Source organism: Schistocerca nitens, chromosome 3 (assembly GCF_023898315.1).
Source record: "Schistocerca nitens isolate TAMUIC-IGC-003100 chromosome 3, iqSchNite1.1, whole genome shotgun sequence".
NCBI classification, from domain to species: Eukaryota; Metazoa; Arthropoda; class Insecta; order Orthoptera; family Acrididae; genus Schistocerca; species Schistocerca nitens.
In genome coordinates this window covers 746609253-746634988 of record NC_064616.1, presented here as the reverse complement: position 1 = coordinate 746634988, position 25736 = coordinate 746609253, and the positions used below count along the sequence as shown (strand labels likewise).

Here is a 25736-nt window from a genome sequence, read left to right as displayed (position 1 = left end):
TTCTATATCTTTCACATCACTTGCAGCGCCATCTGTTGTTGAAAATTGTAACTACTGTAATTTCGAAAGTTTGTCCGCCTGAAAATGTAATGTTGTCCCAAGCATATTGCAACAAACGGTGTATTTCTATCGCTGCTCGTTTAGTTTTTATTGCCGTTTCAAATATACCGGTCATTTTTGAAACACCCTGTATTTAACCCATTCACACTTTGAACGTAATCAGACACATGAAGCTGTTTTATACATGGGAGTTACAGACTTTCAAGAATTACTGTTAACATCTATTTCATCGCTGAGGTCCGGATGCTTCGATAGGACAAACTTCTTTGTAGGTGCATCGTTCTTGAACACTTAGTACAAAATTCCGGCCTTGTGTCGTTGAAGCGATAGTGCACATACTTGTGTCATCTTACGAGTGGTGGTAAAAGTCTAAAAACTGTCCGCAGCGCACATAAGCAATTAGCAACGATAGTAACACTGTATCTCTCGGTTACGACGCATCATGTACACTATTGCATTGTTTTTGTTCCACATACGCACAGAAATACGACATATACCTGTACACATGTACCAGCGACGTAGTAAAATGTGAAATGAAATGTTAAGCTTAAAATACACTATGTAATCAAAAGTATACGGACACCTGGCTGAAAAAGACTTACAAATTCGGGGCGCTCTCCACCGGTAATACTGGAATCCAAAAAATGTTCAAATGTGAGTGAAATCTTATGGGACTTAACTGCTAAGGTCATCAGTCCCTAAGCTTACACACTACTTAACCTAAATTATCCTTAGGACAAACACACACACCCATGAACGAGCAAGAACTCGAACCTCCGTCGGGACCAGCCGCACAGTCCATGACTGGAGCGCCCTAGACCGCCCAGTTAATCCCGCGCAGCAATGCTGGAATTCCATATGGTGTTGGCCCACCCTTAGGCTTGACGACAGCTTCCACTCCCGCACGCATACGTTCAATCAGCTGCTGGAAGGTTTCTCGGGGAATGGCAGCCCGTTCTTCACGGAGTGCTGCACTGAGGAAAGGTATCGATGTCGGTCGGTGAGGCCTGGCACGAAGTCGGCGTTCCAAAACTTCCCAAAGGTGTTCTATAGGATTCAAGTCAGGACTCTGTGCAGGCCAGTCCATTACAGGGATGTTATTCTCGTGTAACCACTCCGCCACTTCATGAACAGGTGCTCTACCGTGTTGAAAGATGCAGTCGCCATCCCCGAATTGCTCTTCAACAGTGGAAAGCAAGGAGGTGCTTAAGATATCAATGTAGGCCTGTGCTGTGATAATGCCACGCAAAACAACAAGGGGAGCACACACCCTCTATAAAAAACACGACCACACCATAACACCACCACCTCCGAATTTTACTGTTGGCGCTACACACGCTGGCAGATGACGTTCACCGAGCATTCGCCACACCCACACCCTGCCATCGGATCGCCACATTGTTTACCGTGATTCGCCACTCCACACAACGTTTTTCCACTGTTCAATCGTCCAATGTTTACGTTCCTTACACCAAGCGAGGCGTCGTTTGGCATTTACCGGCGTGATGTGTGGCTTATGAGCAGCCGCTCGACCATGAATTCCAAGTTTTCTCACCTCCCGCCTAACTCTCATAGTACTTGCAGTGGATCCTGATGCAGTTTGGAATTCATGTGTGATGGTCTGGTTAGATGTCTGCCTATTACGCAGTACGACCCTCTTCAACTGTCGGCGGTCTCTGTCAGTCAGCCGGCCGCGATGGTCTAGCGGTTCTAGGCGCCCAGTTCGGAACCGCGCGTCTGCTACGGTCGCAGGTTCGAATCCTGCCTCGGGCATGGATGTGTGTGATGTCCTTAGTTTAGTTAGGTTTAAGTAGTTCTAAGTTCTAGGGGACTGATGACCACAGATGTTAAGTCCCATAGTGCTCAGAGCCATTTTAACCATTTTTTTCTGTCAGTCAACAGACGAGGTCGGCCTGTATACTTTTGTGCTGTTCGTGTCCCTTCACGTTTCCACTTCACTATCACATCGGAAACAATGGATCTTGGGACGTTTAGGAGTGTGGAAATCTCGCGTACAGGTGTATGACTCAAGTGTCACCCAATCACCTGACCACGTTCGAAGTCCGTGAGTTCCGCGGGTCCCCTAGTTCGCTCTCTCACGATGTCTAATGTCTAGTGAGGTCGCTGATATGGAATACCTGGCAGTAGGTGGCTGCACAATGCACCTAATATGAAAAAGTATGTTTCTGGGGGTGTCCGAATACTTTTGATCACATAGTGTATGTGCTTGTACAAGATGCACGGTTGAATTAGCTAATTGCACAGGTAATAAACAGATTACAGCCTACTTGGACGATGTTAATACTGTCTTATATGAAATATTTGTTACAGCTCAAACGACCTGCAACCAAGGTATTGGAAGGATCGTTTACGAGCGACTACCGGATCAACAACTCCAGGGCTTCGATGATGATGTGGTAAGCTAAAAAATTATCAGATCAATAGATGTCGGACTAAACTAACGACAGCAAACGAAACCAGGTTTTGTTCGCTTTAATAAATAATAGAATTACGCTCGGGAGAGAAAGAGAGAGAGAGAGAGAGAAAGCTGCTTTCATATTTAAGCTCAATTGGTAAAATTACGACATTAAATAAATACCTAATCGCTCTAACACAGGGTGTAGTAATGTAAATAGTAGAACTACGAAAATTCCGTCCACAGGCCCTGGTGGGACAATCGGTACGAACTGACTGCTGTGTCATCAATTGCTGATGGCGTCATTGGATGCGATACGGAGGTGTGTGAGGTCAGCGCAACGCTGCCCCGCCGTTGTCAGATTTAGTGACCTGGAGCCGCTACTACTCGACCAAATAGCTCCCCAATTGGCATCACAAGGCTGAGTACACCCTGTCCCAGTCCTCCCCCCAAAGGCAAAACCCCTGTCGGTACCGGCGATAGAACCCGGGTTTTCCGTATGGCAGTTAGCTGCACTGACAACTCAGCTACGGAGCCAGAAGCTACAGAGTGTCTTGTCCTGTTTTCGTATGGCGAGCGAGCGCGACCCTTGCCATTATCGGTTAAATATTTGTGATGAGCCGGTCGTCTACCGCATGGATTTGGCACTGCTAATCCTGGGTCGTGCGTCAGCAGCCTCGGTTATCCAGAAATTGAACGAAGTACTTAGTCCTCCGAAAAGCTGAACACTGCGACGCGTGAGCTTGCCAGTGGTAGACACCATAGCGGGTGGAAGAGGGAACTAGGTGCCTTGATTCCGTTTTACAGTGATTTTTCCTAAAGCTGCGGCCTGTTTTCTTTTGTCTTTACCCTAACGGAAACTGAGTACGCACCCTATTTGACTCAAATAAAAAAAATGAAGCTACCTATCATATTTTGACACTAAGGTAATAAATCAGAAGCTATACCAACACGGTGATATCCGTCTGAAATAACAACACTACAAAAAAAGGTAAAATAACCATTTCGGTTTTCCTTTGATGCTGTTCTAGTTCCCTTAAGGGTAGGCTGAGAAATTGGCGACTGAATCAGTTATGTATCCATCCAGATATTGGCCTGCTTTTGGAGTATGGAAATCTTGACAACTATAAAACCTATAATATGCATCTAGATTTTTAAACGGCTCATAAAAAACTTATTGGTAATGGCGGCATCTGGAGACCTATTGTTTTCGAAATAAGAAAAGAATTAGGTGAAATAACAAAAAGTTGAAAACGAAAAGTAAAAAAATTCACATGTAAATAAGTTTGGAAAACGCTGATCTACGAAGGACGGGTAAACGCTCTCATAAATGGTAGCTCGGGTAGTGTACAAAATACTAAACGTAAAGCAAATAAATCATACATAGCAAGGGCAGTTTTTTACCTTCAAAACATTATTCCGACTCAAAATTTTTAAAGTAATTTGGAATTATACTTTGATAATGCGTCTGTACAGATAGCGTCGTGGTTTGAAGAAAACGTAATGTATTTGCTGCAGTAAACCACTCTACGCACCAAATGAGTCCTACTGAACACGCTTGAAATGACCTAAAGCGCTGGTAGAATGAAAGACACCTGTAATTCGTCCTAAACTGTGGTAAAAGCTATTCATCATACTTCAGGAAGAAATGAAACAAATTATAATTTAGTGCAAGGAGGACCCCTAAGATTAAAGGTTATAGCAGCAGTAAACCGAGTTAATATACGCTATTAACTACTTCGTATCTGGTGTGTTTGGAACTAATAACGACGCGTTTGGTCACATAACGTATATTGCACAGATATATTCTGCCACAAAAGACTGTGTACTTGGCACAGACATTTTCCCAGCAGACGGGAATAAATGGCTAAAAACAGTAACTGTTTTGAATCCTAGTCGGCGTAGGTGGAACACAGTTTATAATGACTCGCTCTTGCGGCGTCGCAGAGACTACTGGAACAAACAGACGGTTACTGTGGTCGTTGACAGAATGTCCATAGTGTAGCGAAAGTAGTCGTAAGCGTACGGAAACTGTCCAGGGAGCCATCCGAACCGAAAAGCAAACACAGGTAAGGTCAGTCAGTCAACGGCATGTAGCGAAGGCTTCAGAGTCTACCGAAAACTGTCGGGCAACTGTGGACAACGGCATTTTACGGACTCTGTCGTGTCAGTGGATTGGCCCATATGACACGCTCCCTGCGGCGGTGGCGCCTTCCGCGAGAGCAAGCTGCGGCCATAGCGTGAAGCCCGAGTATCTCTGGTCTTTCTTCCATACTCGGTCTCGGCAGCGAATCCGAATCACTGGCGGATGCTGACAACTGGATACAGCTGAAGATGTTATATGTCTGAATGAGTACCCTGAGAGAAAGACAGTCGTGGAATTTCAAGAAACAATATATCGTTGCAAGCAAATGACAGACATTCTAAAGACATCGGAAAATTAACACCATTTTCATAGAATTGCGACAGTCTGCATCGAATAAAGTATTCTAACAAGGAGACCGTACGAACTTCCTTTCACCGATTTAATTCGTATTGACGCGGTGTGTAAGGCACGAGTAGGACTTCGACATGTGTAAATAGGAAGACGCAACTCTCAACCGTTTTCGAGAAAATAGTTTGAAAATTATATGCGTGCTTATATACTTTGTATGGCTGCTGATATTCCAGGAGTCCGCAGTAGAGCGAGTAAAAGCTTAGTTTCACATGCATGAAGTCTCTGGATCGAATCTCACAGCCAGTACGACTTCTTTTTATTAGTCATCTGCACCAATATTCGGTGCTATTCTTCGATACGCGTGGTGCACCGCGACATTGTGGGACGATCGAGAACTGTTTATGATTGTAAACCAAGTCTGGTTTGCAATGGACACATTGAAAAAAATCATGGACATGCACAAATTCGGAGTTCATTACTTTGTTGTATATCGCAATAATTATTGTTTTCCATGTTTCTACGATCAGTATCATCCTGATTCATGCAATGCTGCAGAGGTTACACATTATACTTATCGCAGATGTAGATACAATGATATAAATAAGATTACTACACTGATTTGATGAAAATTCACTTGTATCCTTTTCTTGTTTCCAATCTCCTTAAGGGAGGAAAAACAATTTTTCCTTTCTTCGTGTTATAGATTAGGAAAATAGTAAATGAATTACTAAGTACTGATACTTTGCACGGTCATAATAAATATGTTGTTAGAATTACATTGGAATGAGAAAAGAGCTACTGACAGCGAGATTCGATCTAGAGGCCTCGCGGTTGTGAAACTTTTTTTTTCTAAATCTCAAATGGTTCAAATGGCTCTGACCACTATGGGACGAATATCTTAGGTCATCAGTCCCCTAGAACTTAGAACTACTTAAACCTAACTAACCTAAGGACATCACACACATCCATGCCCGAGGCAGGATTCGAACCTGCGGCCGTAGCAGTCCCGCGGTTCCGGACAGCAGCGCCTAGAACCGCACCGCCACCGCGGCAGGCTCTAAATCTCATTTTGTTCGCTTTTGTTCGTTGCATCTGCTCGGGGCGGACGTCGTAAGACATTCGTTTAAGTTCGCTGTTGATCGATTAACTTAGTTTTTTTATTACAGAGGGCAGCTAACCCTCTGACCGAACACGCTGAGCTACCGTGCCGGCAAACTAGGCGCTTACTAAAAAAATGGTTCAAATGGCTCTGAGCACTATGGGACTTAACATCGATGGTCATCAGTCCTCTAGAACTTAGAACTACTTAAACCTAACTAACCTAAGGACATCACACAACACCCAGTCATCACGAGGCAGAGAAAATCCGTGACCCCGCCGGGAATCGAACCCGGGATCCCGGGCGTGGGAAGCGAGAACGCTACCGCACGGCCACGAGCTGCGGACGGCGCTTATTCGATCGCCTGCAGACGCCGTGCACCCGCGCGGCCCTACAAAGCGTACAGCATAAGCACACCTATCATTTTTTAAACTCGATTCTCTAAAAGAAGTTTGAGAACTGCATCTTGTTGGTCACAGACGTTAAAGTCCTAGTTGTGCCCTACACACCCTGTCAATGTAAAGCAAACTGATGAGGAAAAGTTGGTACGGTCCCGTGGTAGGATGTTGAAACCACTGATGAGTTTATGAACCTTTGACCGGGCAAAGCCTTGCTTCATAGACCTGAAAAGTATCAGTCGTTTAGTGAGAGATCCAATGAATGCGGAAGTGTCAATCTCTGCCGATAAGCAGTTTTTGTAGTGTCGCTGTCGGCGCATGGGGCTACATATCGTCTGATGGATGAAATGCATGAATAACCAAGAGTTACATAACAGAGACCGATCAGTAGAAACGAGGTGTTAGGATTGCACGGGAAACAGTCTCCGTTTAATTTATCTGAAATGGTCCAACTTCTGCTAACAAGGGAACCTCCCCATCGCACGCCCCTCAGATATAGTTATAAGTTGGCACAGTGGATAGGCCTTGAAAAACTGAAAGGCGACATCAAGACTCTAAGAAGACGGGAGCGACGTGGTCTCGTGGTAACGTGAGCAGCTGCGGAACGAGAGGTCCTTGGTTCAAATCCTCCATCGAGGATTTTAATTTTTTTATTTTCAGTTTATGTGACAAACTATTGTGTTTTCATCACTTTTTTGGGAGTGATTATCACATCCACAAGAAAACCTAAATCGGGCAAGGTAGAAGAATCTTTTTACCCATTCGCCAAGTGTACAAGTTAGGTGGGTCGACAACATATTCCTGTCATGTGACGCACATGCCGTTACCAGTGTCGTATAGAATATATCAGATGTGTTTTCCTGTGGAGGAATCGGTTGACCTATGACCTTGCGATCAAATGTTTTCGGTTCCCATTGGAGAGGCACGTCCTTTCGTCTACTAATCGCACGGTTTTGCGATGCGGTCGCAAGACACAGACACTAAACTTATTACAGTGAACAGAGACGTCAATGAACGAACGGACAGATAATAACGATGTAAAAATAAGGAAAGTAAAATTCTCACTGGAGGGAAGACTTCAACCAAGGACCTTTCGTTCTGCAGCTGCTCACGCCACCACGAGACCACGGCGCTCCTGAGCTCACATTGTTCATGATGTTGCCTATGTGGCCCATAGACTACTCAGTTTGTATATTTTGCTTATTTTTTCACAGTTCCACGCAACTTCTTCCTGTTTTCTCAATTGATCTGTGTTCAGTTTATCAAGGCCTATCCACTGTGCCAACTTATAACTAAATCTGAGGGGGGTGCGATGGGGAGGTTCCCTTGTAAGTAACTAATATATTTCCACGCAATTCAGCGGTCAAGGAGTAGTTGCATCTCGCCATTAATTGTGTCTTAGCGTCTGAGAGTCAGTAGCGCATCGTTCCAATAATCCATTACCACTCAATTATGATCTCACTCGAAGGAAGGTCAGGTTCATAATGTATTTTGTGCCTCATCAACACACAGCTAATGCGTATAGCTGCAACCGTTATCATATTATCCCCACCCGTTGTCAAAAGTAATCATTATTAGGCCAGTGCGTAAGTTCGTAGCGTTTTTTCATAAGTTTGACGAAGACAACAAATACACATAACAGAGACTTTAGTCATCAATAATATATTCTCCTTCACTATTTACAACAGTCTGCCAATACTGGAGTAGCTTTTCGAGTGTAGGAACTACGTGGTTTTGAGACGAAGAACTCGTCGAGCCATGTTCGGAAAGCATTTTCATCAAGAAAGGAAGTTTCTTGAAAGTTGTTCGACTACCAGCGGAAAAGCAAAAATTTGAGGGTGAATGGTCAGGTGAATAAGATGGGTGCGCATTGCGGAGTGACTTCCCAATCCCAATTCTCTCTCTCTCTCTCTCTCTCTCTCTCTCTCTCTCTCTTTTTTTAAGCAGAATCCAGGCAGGCGTTATCGTGGAGTAGCATCACATCCCGTTATCTTCCTGGTCGTTGTCGTAGTAGATTGCGTGATTGCGTCTGCAAAACGTCTCAGTTAGCGACAATAAATACCAGCAGTGATGGTTACATCTCGGTGAAGTAATTCGTAGTTCACCACACTATCGCACTTCCATCAGGTGCATAGCTTTGTCTTTTGTGGATGTGCGGAGGTCTTTGTATGGGGAGTTGCTGCTTTGTTTGGGCTCAACCGTTCCTTTCTTTTCTGATAACGAGCAAGCAGAGATGCACATATGGCTACCTGCTGATTTTTGTGATTTTGGCTTAGACCCGTAAACACGATTTTTGAACCTTTGACATTGAATGCAAATGTCGCCCCACAGTGGAATGATCGCAGTTCATCACATTTACCAGCTCCCGAGTACACTGGCGTGGACCATTGTGGATTCATGCCTTTAAACTACTGTACATTGCCTGGGACATCATGGGGTGGGAAAAATCAATGAAAATGGCCAGACACTGCTTGAAGTTTGCTGCTTTTATGGACTCTGTATTACAAACACATATTTCCAGCTTAAGGATCAGCACAAGTTGTCTTGGAGACACCCGCGCTCTCATCACTGGCATCAACTTGACTTAGTCATAGCTAGGCGTACTGGTCTCAAAAATGTACTACTGACACGAAGTTATCATAGTGCTGATTGCAACACTGACCACGCCCTGGTGGCGTGCACATTGAGACTCACTCCTAAGAAATGTCACCACGCTAAACCGAGAGGTCATCCCCGTATCAACACAGATCATGTTCATGACACACAAAGAAAGCAGGATATGGCCGGTAATTTTGAAAGTGCTTTCCCAGGAAACGTGCAAGCAGAAAGGAATGTTGATAAGAAATGGGCAAAACTCTCGGGTGCAATCTACAACTCAGCAGTATTGGCCTATGGAATAAAAGGAAAAAGAAATAAGGACTGTTACGAGCAAAATTTGGAAGAAAAGGAACCAGTCACTGAGGCTAAACGGAAAGCCCTGCTTGCTTACAAAAGAAACCCAAATGAAAGAACTCGAGATGACCTACGAAAAGCAAAGAACAGGGCACAGCAAACATCCAGAAGACGCGCAAATAACTACTGGCTGAATTTATGTGCAGGTATACAGAAAGCGGCCAATTCTGGGGATGCTAAGGCAATGTACGATGGTATTAAGAAAGCAATTGGACCAACTGTCAGAAAAACAGCTTCTCTGAAGTCCAAGACGGGTGAAGTCATTACTGATGAAGGCAAACAAATGGAACGCTGGGTTGAACACTAACTACCTCGAGTTGTATGCAGCCGAGAATGAAGTTAGCAAGGATGCATGTGACGCCATCAAACAAATGCCAGTTAAGGAAGAACTAGATGCAATGCCTACTATGGAAGAACTTAGTAGAGAAATAGATTCTCTTGCTAACGGAAAGGCCCCATGTGAAGATGGGATCCCTGCAGAGGTTATTAAGTATAACAAGTCTGTTCTTCTCAAACATTTATATTCACTTATCACAACCAGCTGGGAAGAAGGTTATGTCCCGATGAGTATGCGGAATTCGAGGATAGTTACTCTATATAAACAGAAAGGGAACAGAAGTGACTGTAACAATTACCGAGGCATTTCATTGCTAAGTGTAGCCGGGAAAGCTTATGCTAGAGTCATCCTAATGCGATTACAAATCTTAGCTTCCAGAATCTACCCAGAATCTCGGTGTGGCTTCAAGCCCGGCCGATCAACCGTAGATATGATCTTCTCCTTAAGACAGCTACAAGAGAAATGTCGTGAACAGCAGAGGCCACTTTATATTGCTTTCATTGACCTTGTTAAAGCGTTTGATTTAGTGAGCAGAAATGGGCTTTTCAAACTGTTGCAGAAGATTGGATGTCCACCTAAACTACTACAGATAATTGTCTCTTTCCATGAAAAAACACAAGCAACAATCTGCTTCAATGATAAAACATCAGAAGCATTCCCTGTTAATAGCGGTGTGAAACAGGGGCGTGTGTTAGCTCCTACATTATTTGGGATTTTGTTTTCCCTTCTGCTCAGATTTGCCTGATGGAAATCTTTTCAACATTGCTCGTCTCAAGGCCAAGACCAAAGTAAATACAGTTGTTATCCATGAGTTGTTATATGCGGACGATGCAGCTCTAGTAGCGAACACAGAAGATGAGCTGCAGTATATAATCAACGAATTATCAAATGCCTGTGAAAAATTTGGTCTACTCATCAGCCTTCAAAAGACTAAGATCATGACGCAGAGCACTACCAACCTTCCATCCGTCAGCATTGATGGCTATCCTCTCCAGGTAGTTGATGACTTTACCTACTTGAGATTCACAATATGTAGCAACTTGTCCATGGACACTGAAATTACTAACAGAATCGCAAAGGCATCATCTGTCATGGCTAGATTGAAAAACAGAGTATGGAACAACGGACTGCTTGCCACAAAAACTAAATTAAAAGTCTACAACGCTTCTGTTCTCTATAGCTGTGAGACATGGACAACTCTTTCTAGGCATGAATCTCGACTCAACAGCTTCCATCTCCGCTGTCTCCGGAAGATCCTTCAGAGCTCTTGGAGAGATAGAGTACCCAATACCGAAGTCTTTCATCGTGCAAGCACAACCAGCATATTTACACTCCTGAGTCATCGACGTCTAACATGGTTGGGACATGTCAGGCGCATGGATCCTAAACGGATACCGAAACAACTGCTGTACGGAGAACTTCAGGAGGGTGTGAGGCCAGTGGATGTCTGCAAGAGAGACCTGACCAAGACCAAAATCAATCCAAGTCGCTGGGAAAGCATTGCAGATGGCCGTGTCAAGTGGCGAGTAACTGTGCGCAATGGCGTCAAGCTCTCAGAGGACGAACGCACACAGGAACAAATCAGGAAGAGGACAAAGCGAAGAGACAGAGCGGCTTCTGTTCGAAGTCCCTCAAATTTCACATGTCCAAACTTCAGTAGGGACTGCCACTATCGAGTGGGACTTTTTTGGCCACAGCAGACGCTGCAGACTCTGAACCAAGCATGTTACACCATCATCCCTCAAGGATGGACGGATGCCATTATATTATATATTCATCAAACCCCGGAGGTCTTCCCGAACGTGGAGTATCACTAATGTCAAAACGATCCTTCTTAAAACGAGAAAATAATTTTCTTGCCGTACTCTGTCCAATGACATTATCCCCATACACGGTGCAAATGTTTCTGGTTGCCTCCACTGACACTCTATTGAACTCAGACAGAACAATATGTCGGAAATGTTCCTATTTCTCTACTTGGCACTCCATTTTCTAGCGTCCACAGCATATACACTATCTCCAAATGACAAAATGACAATACGTAAACTCAAAAAGCAACAGTGAACTACAAATAAAAAATGACAATCGATAATGAAACCGATAGCAACCGAAATATCAACATGCAAAACAAAAACGCTACGAATTTATGCACTAATCTAATACTTTGTAGGAGCTGAAATGAATCCAATCTGTGAGAGCAAGGAAATATCACGAGCTGGTCCACAAGTTAATGGAGAAAACAGTTGACTTCTTCTGGTGCTGTAGGAGAGAAAAGTTGTGGGATAACGTAAGCCCTACGACATCGTGGGTGGTGATATATATTCACGCAGTTCACTTTATAAGACCATGTGTAAAGATTCGTATTTTCCTTCGTTGTGTTACGTCCTAATTACTTAGCGTTTTTAAACAGGTTTATACGACGCTCGCCCATACATATATAGCCGCTCTATACTACTGCTGTTTGTTAGAGTTTTTCAAAACCCAGCTTGCGTCAAGTTTATCAAATAATTAGTGTTAAACGATATGACAGTTATATTGTAAGTTGTTAATTTAATCCGCGACGTATGTGTTTTCTGTACACCTTTCTATTTTTATGTTGCTTCTACTCTTGAAAAACCTGTTCTCGTCTTAGTTATGACACTTGAAGAGTGGACATTGAAACCTTCTGTGCCTTTAAAAAATAAATAAATAAAAAGTTTTTAGTGCCATTGTGTTCTCGGTACACTGTTGCATCTCCCTAGATTTGTTCCAGATGTCATAGAGAAAATGTTTCAAACATTCATTAATAGATGGCGCATTGTCCTAGTGCCACGCAGTGCCGCCAAGTGCTTCCCAGTTCAGTTCCAAATGGCATGCGTCAAGGTCTCTCTACATTATGCCTGGGATGGTTTGAAGAGATAACACAAAGGGTTTTTGGTGAATGGGCACAGCTTTTTGAGTTGCGACAGAGAGTTTGCAGTTACAAAGATGTGAAGGAAAATAAGCAAGGCCTTTGTTCCGCAAGATTTACACGAGAGTGTTGACTCAGCTAAAGTTACGAACCCATTGCATGTAATTCTAGTGCATACAACTGATTTCTTTGATTTTAAAGATACTGCTAAAACACTCGCCAATGGAGACGTTTAATATCCCAAAATGCAGCATAATTAAAGTGTCTTATACTCATTCATCTCAAACAGCTATCTACAAATACCTACTTTGAAACAGAAGAATGGGAAAATGTCAATGTATTGAAAAGAGGAAAGACAATGCAGAAGTATACCGTGGCGCACTTCAGGTGGAAGACCAGCCACATTTGTTCAAATGGCTCTGAGCACTATGGGACTCAACTGCTGTGGTCATAAGTCCCCTAGAACTTAGAACCAGCCACATTTATCAGCTGCAAAACAGAAGAACCTATCGACGATAAATTTTGGAACATTTGATCCCAAGAGTCGAGTAGTGTAAGAAACAGAAGTCAGTAATCAGATATTTTTCTTGAATTTAATTTTGTTACTCTCTCGTAAAAAAAATTAACAAGGAGCAAGGTATGATTTTTGTTGAACACAGTTCTGCTAGTTAAAATATTATTGTTGTGTTTCTGTATTGTATTATCACAAATAACACCTAATGCCTCTGTATTAATGCCACTTGAAACAAAAACTTTCTTATTGGCGCTTAGAACAAGTCAGCTTCCTGATATGAAACTTAGGACGTTCTTAATAAATTATTTGTTTTACAATTTGCCTCATCATTTTTTGCAGTGATATGGTGAATAGCATAATTTTGTGGTATCAGAATATATGGTTCTGAGTTGACAAGACGGGTTGCTGACGCTACTATTTTGATCTAAAGATGGTTCAAATTGCTCTGAGCACTATGGGACTTAACATCTATGATCTAAAGATGATACTTAATGATCGAAACATGTAATCTAATTAAAAATGTGCAACTGAGGCGGGACAATAAATAAGAATTATCTTAAATATCAACATTGTTGCTGAATCACTCAAGACGAATATGTCGGCTATAGTATCAGAATAAATTCTTAATTTCTGGATAAAAATAAGTGATGTACAGGAGATACATTGTTCTTTGATTCTTCTGACAAATGTGGCAGTTACAACATTTCCCATTTCTACTCTCCATCTGTTTCTGTAGTCAGATGCCTTCCCTGACGCCACGTCGTCTTAATCTATAGGGGTGATTATCAGGTACGCTATCAGCCTGCGAATAATGTAACTCTATTCGGAAAGAAGATTGGAGTTTAACGACACAGCAACTGTGACGTCACTGGAAACGGGGCACTAGCTTAACTCAAGGAGAGAAAAGGAACTAGGCAGTGGCCTATTCAAACGAACTATACCAGCATTCACTAGAATATAAGCCAATGTCGTAACCACGGGGTCTACTAAATCGGAATATCACTATGCTGCGTACTTTTTTGATTTAAATGTCCATGTGTTGGGTTACAGAGACGGACATGAGGAACCTGCTCGTTATGTGAGAATCTGTGTAGGACGCGTTTCTTCGGCGTCCCAGAGTAACGGGTGGTTACCGTAGCGTGCGTATTCCATCCGGATTTGTTTCACCTTTCAATCTCACAGGCTCTCTCTATTTTTGCGTTGCGTTGACATTTCTGTCAAAACTAAAAGTTTGCTACCACCAAAGAAGCGTGTCAACTGCAATACTTCGACCAGTGACTCTGTTTTTTCTCATTTTTACAGAAAAATTAGTTTTGAGCCTTTCTTTTGCGCTTTTACGCTTACAAAAAGTTCTTGTGGACGTCTTTCAACGGTAAAATTCGTATTTTAGGTGCGAAACTGGTTAGCTTACTGTGGTACTGGGCCGAGTGAAGTGCCGCAGTGGTTAGCACAGTGGACTCGCATTCGGGAGGACGACCGTTCAAACCCTCATCTGTCCATCTAGATTTAGGATTTCCGCGATTTACCTAAATCACTCACCGAGTGAGGTGGCGCAGTGGTTAGACACTGGACTCGCATTCGGGAGGACGACGGTTCAATCCCGCGTCCGGCCATCCTGATTTAGGTTTTCCGTGATTTCCCTAAATCGCCCCAGGCAAATGCCGGGATGGTTCCTTTCAAAGGGCACGGCCGACTTCCTTCCCCGTCCTTCTCTAACCCGATGAGACCGATGACCTCACTGTCTGGTCTCCTTCCCCAAACCAACCAACCAACCTAAATCACTTCAGGAAACTGCCGGGATGGTTCCTTTGAAAGGGCACGGCCGATTTCCTTCCCTAATACGCTGGGACAGATGACCTCGCTGTTCGGTCCCCTCCCCCAAACCAACCAACCAACCAAACCATTGGTGCTGAACTTTTGTTGCTAATTGTTTATGGTTTCTGTGAAAGCCTGCGACTGTGATAACAATGAGTTCGGTTATAAATAATTTTTCTGCTACCAGTCACTATTTTCTTTTATTCATATTTCACACGGCGCGTTTCAGAAAATGATTCCCATTTTCAAGTATGTTTTCTCTTTGTACTTTGCCATTTTTATGTAATGTTTTCGTTCTGTGACATTCTGCTTTCTGTTGTTGGTTTTATTTCAATATATAAAAAAACGCACAATTTTTAGTTAATTGGCGATTTTTTTGTATTTAGTTAGTGGCTAAATTTGGAAAACCGGCACTTACAGTTTTCTTATTGTCCCCTTGTCCAAAGTCTCACACATGTTAAGCATCACACACAATGTTTAGTGTAGGGTGTACGTCGAGAACAACTTACATAAACAAACAGTTACAAAGATAATTTTAGATGTAGTTGACAGAGAAAATGTTACAGGTGTTCCACAGTGTAGGATACGCTTTTAATATACCAGGAATGCTCCACGTTCAACTCAGGATAAACAGGTCGAAATTTCAACACCAGGTACAGAGAGCGCATTAAAGCCTACACACACAACAGACACACCAGTAATAGCCACACACATATTAATACAGGACACCCATTTGTAAAAGTAGAGAAAATTTTCAAAGTACTCTACGGACTAAATCAAGAGCATAAAATAAGTTTGTTACAAGAACTGGAGATATATTCACAATACAGAAAATATGAAGACAAAATGTTAAACGAAAAACTTGAAAATGAATAAGTGAATAGCTTTAGATTCTTTGACAATCTACGTAAATAAAAATAGCGTCACATAGAAATAAGAAGCATTGTAAAAAAATAGATATAAGCAAATTATGATCCATACTTTTAAGATAAGTACCCTCTGCATAAAAGAGTAACATACTCTGTGGAACACCAGTAACATTATCTCTATCAACTATACCTAAATTCATCTTTGTAACTGTTTGTTTATGTAAGTTATTCTCGATGAACACTCTGCACTGTGTGTGATTTTTAACGTATGTAAGACTCTGCGCAAATGGACCATAAGAAAACTGTAAGAACAAGTTCTTCTAAATTTCGACACTAAATAAATACAAGAAATCGATAACTAACTAAAATGCAGTAAAGTCAATAAAACAAAACAGAACCTCACACATCGGATACAATGTAAAAATGACATAGTGCACAGAGAAAACACACTGGAAAATGCGTACCAATCCCCAAACGCGTCGTGTAAAATATGAATAAAAGAAAATAGTGACTGGCAGCAGAAAAGTTCTTTATAAACAAACCCGTCGTAAACTTTTTCCGCTACTGTGCTCTTCCCACTGCCGTTGCGCGGCTCCTCCCTGCAGCATCCACGGAAGAATCGCGGGCTGTCCCGCTGTAGGGCGCGCCCGGAAGTGTACCCATCAATAGGCGCACTTCCACTTCCGCCTGCCGGGCCTCTCTGACGTCATCTAACGGCACTACTACTCTCAACTGCGACCGCATTTCCAAGATATTTGTTACGAAGGAAAAACCTCCCACTTTAACTTTTTTTCTAGATTTTGACATAATTAAGCCACTCATTTCTTTCTATACCTGCATCAGTTATAAATAATTAATCATTCCATTTTAGCCACATCTTATGTAACAGATACCATACCCCTGTGACCCAACAGCTGGCGTATCTGATCAATAAGATGGGTACTCGGTCTCGATCTCCGATACCACCAGGGATATTCCTTTAATGAGAGGTCTGAAACGGGGTCCAGAGTCTCGTAACGACAACTTAGATGGTATTTGAACGAGAAGCAGCAGCTCTGCCAATGTTATTCACTGGAAGAGCTGCACGGTGACTCTCCGCCATCGCAATACTCCAAACAAGACGATTAATACACTACTGCCCATTAAAATTGCTACACCAAGAAGAAATGCAGATGATAAACGGGTATTCATTCGACAAAGATATTATACTAGAACTGACATGTGACTACATTTTCACGCAATTTGGGTGCATAGATCCTGAGAAATCAGTACCCCGAACAACCACCTCTCGCCGTAATAACGGCCTTGATACGTGATGTGGTACCTTGCATGTAAGGCAAACACGAAGAATTTGAAACTTCCTGACAGATTAAAACTGTGTGCCGGACCGAGACTCGAATTCGGGACCTTTGCCTTTCGCGGGCAAGTGCTCTACCAACTGGGCTACCCAAGCACGACTCGTCCTCAGAGCTTCAATTCTGCCACTACTTCGTCTCCTACCTTCCAAACTTCACAGAAGTTCTCCTGCGAAACTTGCAGAACTAGCACTGCTGGAAGAAAGGGTATTGCGGAGACATGGCTTAGCCACAGCCTAGGGGATGTTTCCAGAATGAGATTTTTCACTCTGCAGCGAAGTGTGCGCTGATATGAAACTTCCTGACTGATTAAAACTGCGTGCCGGACCGAGACTCGAACTCGGGACCTTGCCTTTCGCGGGCAAGTGCTCTACCAACTGAATTACCCAAGCACGAATTACGACCCGTCCTCACAGCTTCAATTTTGACAGTACCTCGTCTCCTACCTTCCAAACTTCACAGAAACTCTTCTGCGAAACTTGCAGAACTAGCACTCCGGGAAGAAAGGATATTGTGGAGCCATGGCTTAGCCACAGCCTAGGGGATGTTTCCAGAATGAGATTTTCACTCTGCAGCGGTGTTTGCGCTGATATGAAACTCCCTGACAGATTATAACTGTGTGTCGGACCGAGACTCGAACTCGGGGCCTTTGCCTTTCGTTCCCTTGTGTGCGAACGACGGATCTTCCCCGCCTTGCTGTAAGTATTATTGTGTCATTTATCAGCAAGTGCTTTGTGGACACATTTTGAAAATGACACATGTTATGAGGATTCTCACAAATATTGTGAATTCAGTTCGCCCACAAAGATTACAGAGATAAATGTATAGAATGCTATTACAATTGGATACCTGCTATTGCACACCGAAGTTAGCTGTCTGAGTAGGGGTATGATTTCTAAACAGATTTAGAGAACTCCTGCTAGCGAAATTCTTTTGTGTCTGAAAGAGAATTGATTACTCACAAATTTATAATTTCAGCTGGTTGTTTACTCTGACATTTGTAACTGATATGATAGTTAAACTAAATTATTTAAACAAAGAACTTCAAGGAAAAAACGAAACCGTCGTAACTCTTAGTCTTATATAAAGTGTTTCAGGCAAAACTTGACTTCTGGATAGCATAGTTACAGAAGTTAATTTGAAATACTTTCCTCAAATACAGTCAGGACTATCAGATCAACACACATTACTGGATCAAGATGTTGCAAAGAAGTATATGGCCAACCCGAAAGCAATGAAATCAGAGCGTGCAAACCGGTTTTCAGACTTCAAGGCTATGGAACTTGCTCCGGCTATCGTAGCTCAGCCTTTCCATAATCGGAATCTGGAAGTATTGCTAGTAAAATTAGTACTCTCTTATCTTGTAGTGAGACTGAGGAGTAAATAATTCGATTTAAAAATGACTATTCCTTTAAAGTCATAATATAATGAAGAAAACTTTTCGAAATTAGTAAGGATAAAAACCTACGCTGACATTGCAAAATTGGCATCGTATGTCTTATGGTGTTTTGGATCAACTTATCTCTGTGAGATAGCGTTTTCAACGATGAACGCAGTGGACCACAAATATAGAAATAAACTGACTGATCTCACTTTCAGACTGTGTAAGGTTGGCTCTGACAAATTGTTCGCCACATTATAAAAAACTTGCCTATGATATGCGAAGCCAAGTATCACATTACACTTTTCTCAACATTTATGATGGTGTAATTTTAATTGTTTGCGCATGCGTAATGTGATGAAAACTGAATAATAGGCCTACAAGTTTTGATGAAGAGAGCCGGCCGAAGTGGCCGTGCGGTTAAAGGCGCTGCAGTCTGGAACCGCAAGACCGCTACGGTCGCAGGTTCGAATCCTGCCTCGGGCATGGATGTTTGTGATGTCCTTAGGTTAGTTAGGTTTAACTAGTTCTAAGTTCTAGGGGACTAATGACCTCAGCAGTTGAGTCCCATAGTGCTCAGAGCCATTTGAACCATTTTGATGAAGAGAAAATAATCTTTTATGTATTTTGTGTAATTAGAATGACTGATTTTGGCTACAGTGTTGTTTTTGTGCTTGCAACTGTATGAATTTTTAAGTCAATGGACCTCCAAATGGACTATTTTGCGTGCAGTAGATCTCAAGCGTAAAAAGGTTGAACACCCCAAGTCTACCCTAATGCATCAAATGCCTCATTCTGCGTAAGCGGAGTTACGTCATAGCCTACACAGAACACAATGAGCAAAACAAAGGAATTAGTACCTAGACGCAAATAACAAAATAAATATTGATAATAACAGTACTATTGCACAAGCCTCCATTTCATTTTAAAAGTCTTATCAGTGGTTAAGGAAATGAGAGAACTTCCGGCTGGCGTTCGTTGAGGCACGCTGTAAAGTAACACAAATCCCGTCTCGAAACAACGTCAAATGCCAGCTTTGCTCTAAGGCCTCGCTGAGTGAGACTCTCCTGAAGGCCGGCACGGTAGCTCAGCGTGTTCGGTCAGAGGGTTAACTACCCTCTGTAATAAAAAAAAAAAAACTTAGTGAACGGATAAACAAAGAATCTGAACGGGTGTCATTGGACGTCCGCCACGAACAAATTCAACGAACAATATAGAACAAACTGAGATCTAAAAAAAAAAAAATAAAAGGTGCAGTCTTAACACACTGGACTCTTATTCGGGATGACGTCGACTCAAATTCCCGTACCACCATTCAGAGTTAGGATTCCCACAATTTCCCTTAATCCTTAATCACTTAAGGCAAATGACGTGATGGTCTCTTTGAATGGACACGGCCGATCATTCCCCAGTCTGAAATTGTTCTGCTTCTCTAATGAACTCATCGTCTATCGGACTTTAACCCTTAAATCTTTCTATCTACTTTCGGTTGAAGCCCGAAATTGATTCATTTACACTTGGCACTGAACTGTCCAGTCACTTTCAGTTGAGAAGATATGTGTCTCCGCTGGCACGCTATCGTTCATCAAAAAGCTTATGCAGATCAAATATAGCGACCCCATTAGAGTATACGCTGACACGTAGTCCTCAATAGATGATTAAATAAGCTGGAAAGAAAATATCATCCTAGTTACATAACTGCACCTAGAATAATTATTAAATGTATCGTTTTTTCAGCACGGGTGGTTTGAGAGATTTCTTAAATTCTCCACCACTGTAGTATTTAATTTAAAAAGCTCCAATTTTACGTAACGTAACTAAATTACCTTCTCCATTTCGTACCTAAAAGTCTCTTCCGTAGCTTAAGTGTATCTAGTGCTTAACCCTCATTGTTTACCTGAAAAGACAAGAAAAATCAAAAAACGTCCATAACATCTAAAATAAGAACTGTAACAAAATATTATTTTCGTGGGCAGTTTTCAGTTGCACTAATATCTGGGTGCAAAATTTAGCATATGTAGCTATTAAACTGAGCGTCTCTAAAAAGATCGTAAAATTGCTAAATTTGGTCAAACTACTTGATTTAATATTTCCAATATTAATTACACTCTTTGTTGAATGGTATATCTGTACCACCGATTTTTTGGGAAGGTATGCCACAACATTTCAACGCTCCCTATGGTTGCGGTAAAGCCACGCCTACACCCCTGATAGACTAGTAGGTATCTATAATGTAAACACAGATTTTTGAGAATGAGCTGTATGTCCATTTGAAGTCATATTTTGAAATAGCGCTAGTGCTTTTGTTCTTATATTTGCTCAGGTGAAGATTACTTTTTTTTGTCGCTCACAAGGAGAATTCCTAGCAGACTTGAAGAATGTATAAAATTATCCACACTATACAGATCACTGAATAACTGTGCGCAGTGCATTTATATATGAAGAATCGTCATGTGTCACTGTTACAAATGTTTGTTAACAGCTTTTTGTTAATTTCAAATAAAGCCTAGTTTCAATATCAGTATTATCATATTTATTTTACAGGTGAGAGATACGTTGCCGCCATTCAAGGTTTTAGAGAAATGCCAGGATTTGTGCCTACGAGATCGGACTGCTACGAACAATTTAGTCAGGACTTGCACATCATTTGACTTCCAAGCAGGAAATCGTATTACTTCGTTCACTGGATCATCAGAGTATGAAGAATCAACGTGTTATTTAACGAGAGAACAAGCTCATCCAGAGGGTATCGGGAACCTTGTATTAGTGCCGAATAGTGTACACTTCACTGAAGTGTGCTTGATGTGTAAGTAATTATGCTACTAATACTTTCGTTTTTAATATTCCTTATACCTTATCTGGTAACAGTTAAGTTTTGAAAAACTATTTCTTGTATTTACAGCGTGAAAATGAAATGGATCTACTCTTCACGTCTTCTTCATTAGATTTCTCCTAAGTCTAAAGCTGTTGAGAGAGTGCTGACAATGAAATTACTATTGTAACATCATTGTCCTGTGATGTAATTTGCATCCTAAAAGTTTGATATTATTCTTTAGAAGGAATCCACAAAATATAAATGAAAAAAAGAAAGCATGTCCGCCAAGAAACTGTAGTAAGACTTAAACTTCCTGGCAGATTAAAACTGTGTGCCCGACCGAGACTCGAACTCGGGAGTTCGAGTCTCGGTCGGGCACACAGTTTTAATCTGCCAGGAAGTTTCATATCAGCGCACACTCCGCTGCAGAGTGAAAATCTCATTCTGTAGTAAGACTATTTATTCATGTCTACTTTCTATATTGTAGTCATCTTCTTGTTGAGACAATCAAATCATACTGGCTTGCAAGGATGAGCGAATGCCATCATATATTGTGAAGCATTAAGCACTATGGAAAGTTTCTGCAAACGTACTTGTAAAATTGGCATACTATGATAATAGTGTGGGACTGGGGAACTTTACAGTAAGCATTTACGTCATTATACAGAGTGTTTTCTATTATAGGTGCAAACGAAAGGGGCGAGCAGAGGACCAGGAAATAAGTAAATAATTCTAATAGACACAGGTCCGGAAACCAATGGATTCCCCTTTCCCCTACACGACGTGAGCACCTTATAAGCAAACTGCAGATATGCACTTAAGAACAGACACTTTACTGGTATTTCACGTGGCAACCGTTCATGTGAAGGATAGTTTCAGCATGTTTCTTCATTGTTGGCCGTAAACGTCAAAAATCGCAGACGTGTTCCGAATACATTGGCAACCATCCAAAATGCGTTCCCAGAGTTCGTCGGAACTATCAACGGGACTAGAATACACCAAAGCTTTTAAACCACACAAAAAACTCCAAAGGGTTCAAGTCGGGGGACTTATGGGGGCCACGGTATTGGCGACCCATAACCGAGACACTTGTTGTCGAAGATTTGTGCTACGTATTTCCGAACAGTCATATGTAAATGTGCCGGCCCACCATCATACAGGGTGTTTCAAAAATGACCGGTATATTTGAAACGGCAATAAAAACTAAACGAGCAGCGATAGAAATACACCGTTTGTTGCAATATGCTTGGGACAACAGTACATTTTCAGGCAGACAAACTTTCGAAATTACAGTAGTTACAATTTTCAACAACAGATGGCGCTGCGGTCTGGGAAACTCTATAGTACGATATTTTCCACATATCCACCATGCGTAGCAATAATATGGCGTAGTCTCTGAATGAAATTACCCGAAACCTTTGACAACGTGTCTGGCGGAATGGCTTCACATGCAGATGAGATGTACTGCTTCAGCTGTTCAATTGTTTCTGGATTCTGGCGGTACACCTGGTCTTTCAAGTGTCCCCACAGAAAGAAGTCACAGGGGTTCATGTCTGGCGAATAGGGAGGCCAATCCACGCCGCCTCCTGTATGTTTCGGATAGCCCAAAGCAATCACACGATCATCGAAATATTCATTCAGGAAATTAAAGACGTCGGCCGTGCGATGTGGCCGGGCACCATCTTGCATAAACCACGAGGTGTTCGCAGTGTCGTCTAAGGCAGTTTGTACCGCCACAAATTCACGAAGAATGTCCAGATAGCGTGATGCAGTAATCGTTTCGGATCTGAAAAATGGGCCAATGATTCCTTTGGAAGACATGGCGGCCCAGACCAGTACTTTTTGAGGATGCAGGGACGATGGGACTGCAACATGGGGCTTTTCGGTTCCCCATATGCGCCAGGTCTGTTTATTGACGAAGCCGTCCAGGTAAAAATAAGCTTCGTCAGTAAACCAAATGCTGCCCACATGCATATCGCCGTCATCAATCCTGTGCACTATATCGTTAGCGAATGTCTCTCGTGCAGCAATGGTAGTGGCGCTGAGGGGTTGCCGCGTTTCAATTTTGTATGGATAGAGGTGTAAACTCTGGCGCATGAGACGATACGTGGACGTTGGCGTCATTTGGACCGCAGCTGCAACACGGCGAACGGAAACCCGAGGCCGCTGTTGGATCACCTGCTGCACTAGCTGCGCGTTGCCCTCTGTGGTTGCCGTACGCGGTCGCCCTACCTTTCCAGCACGTTCATCCGTCACGTTCCCAGTCCGTTGAAATTTTTCAAACAGATCCTTTATTGTATCGCTTTTCGGTCCTTTGGTTACATTAAACCTCCATTGAAAACTTCGTCTTGTTGCAACAACACTGTGTTCTAGGCGGTGGAATTCCAACACCAGAAAAATCCTCTGTTCTAAGGAATAAACCATGTTGTCTACAGCACACTTGCACGTTGTGAACAGCACACGCTTGCAGCAGAAAGACGACGTACAGAATGGCGCACCCACAGACTGCGTTGTCTTCTATATCTTTCACATCACTTGCAGCGCCATCTGTTGTTGAAAATTGTAACTACTGTAATTTCGAAAGTTTGTCCGCCTGAAAATGTACTGTTGTCCCAAGCATATTGCAACAAACGGTGTATTTCTATCGCTGCTCGTTTAGTTTTTATTGCCGTTTCAATAAACCGGTCATTTTTGAAACACCCTGTATATGTGCCACAAACGCATCGTTTTATCATAAATGAACGTCATTCAAATAGTCGATTAGCTTTTGTTGCAGGAAATGAAGGTACACACCACCGATAAACTGGACACGCAGGAAATGTGGCTCAAATGGCTCAAATGGCTCTGAGCACTATGGGACTCAACTGCTGAGGTCATTAGTCCCCTAGAACTTAGAACTAGTTAAACCTAACTAACCTAAGGACATCACAAACATCCATGCCCGAGGCAGGATTCGAACCTGCGACCGTAGCGGTCCTGCGGTTCCAGACTGCAGCGCCTTTAACCGCACGGAAATGTGGCCCCATCAACCGATCACCAACGACACCTTCTCAAACGTTAATGGAAAGTCTCCGCTGATGTGCGACCTCAATGGTTGCATGAGGGTTTCCATAAACCCAAACGTGTGTGTTGTGGATGTTCATAATACCATCTCGATAAAGCATACTTCATCTGTAAACAACAAGTACGCGAGGAACTGTGTATCATTCCCACATTGTGTAAGGATCCACTGATAGAAGACAACCCTGACTGAAGAGCTAGGTGCGGCCAGTGACTGCACATTTTGTACGTGATATGTGTTTAACTGTCCTTTATCTAATATCCGCCATATGATGAAGGGCGAAACGCGTTCTGCTGCAACAGTCCTGGTAACTGCCCGCACCCACTGGATGTAATACACGCTCCTGCTATCGGAGTGTCGACATTGTTCTTGGACGACCTGCATATTGTACGTTGGGTTTAAATGAACTGGTCTCGTGCAGGCGCAGACGGGACCTAGAGAGCGAACACGCTGCTGTTTAACAGTCTGCTCTGAAGATGGGCTTCGCAATCGTGTTGCCTCACGTGCATTACCATTAGCACGCCAGTATATGAAATGGATGTCGGCCATTTTGTCATTTGAAAATGTGTGTGGAGCCACGCCAACCGCTTCAAATTCTACTTGTGCTCACATCGGTTGCTGTTCGCAGTAGGAACCGGTACTGGAATGTAAGGCTACGTTTATGCTGCAACTTCGCGGCTCGCACATCACTGTTGGTTAGTTGAATACTTTACTTTCACTGGTGACGTGAAGAGTGACCTTGAAGACATTAACAGTGTTGTATCACTGACCTGACTGCGCTTGTGCATACGGCGTATGGGGAAAACCATTCGTTATCGGACCTACTTTTACAAGGATTATTTGTTTGTATTATTGTCCTCTACTACTCCCTTTCGTTCATCTTATAATAGTCAAACATGCTATATAATCGGAATATATTTGATGTAGTGTATACACTGTCTTGCACCACATACCAAATGCTATGTGTCTATGTGTCTGTTGGCGGTCATGTCTATCTTTATCAAGTACTTGGTAGCTTTGGAGAACCACCCTCACAAAAAAAACGATTTTTATTCATTTGTTCATTTCACAGTATATTCTTCTTCGTTGCAGCTAGCCGTATCGAGAGGGACTGTCCTAACCGCCATTACGTCTTTGAAAGGCATCCACGAAAAAAACTGAAGCTACCAGCAAGTGACGTCAAAGATGTGACAGCTTCTAATCGAACAGATTGTGAAGACAGGTTAGTTAGAGACTTCGTCTAAACTGATATATGTATTTTAGATCAGAAGTTACAATAGATTTATTAGGAATACCGCTATTTTTCTTACAGCAAGTATGTTTGGAAACAATCTGCA

At 42.4% G+C, this 25736-nt stretch overlaps 1 protein-coding gene across 1 annotated transcript in view; it reads left to right on the top strand.

The window, feature by feature from the left end:
• LOC126248733 (uncharacterized) overlaps nt 1-25736 on the top strand; it is a 172966-nt gene that overhangs the window by 43597 nt on the left and 103633 nt on the right. Inside the window, exons 2-4 of the mRNA XM_049950052.1 lie at nt 2392-2477; nt 21068-21329; nt 25492-25621. Coding sequence (XP_049806009.1) covers nt 2392-2477; nt 21068-21329; nt 25492-25621 — 478 coding nt within the window. The remainder of the gene's footprint in view (nt 1-2391; nt 2478-21067; nt 21330-25491; nt 25622-25736) is intronic.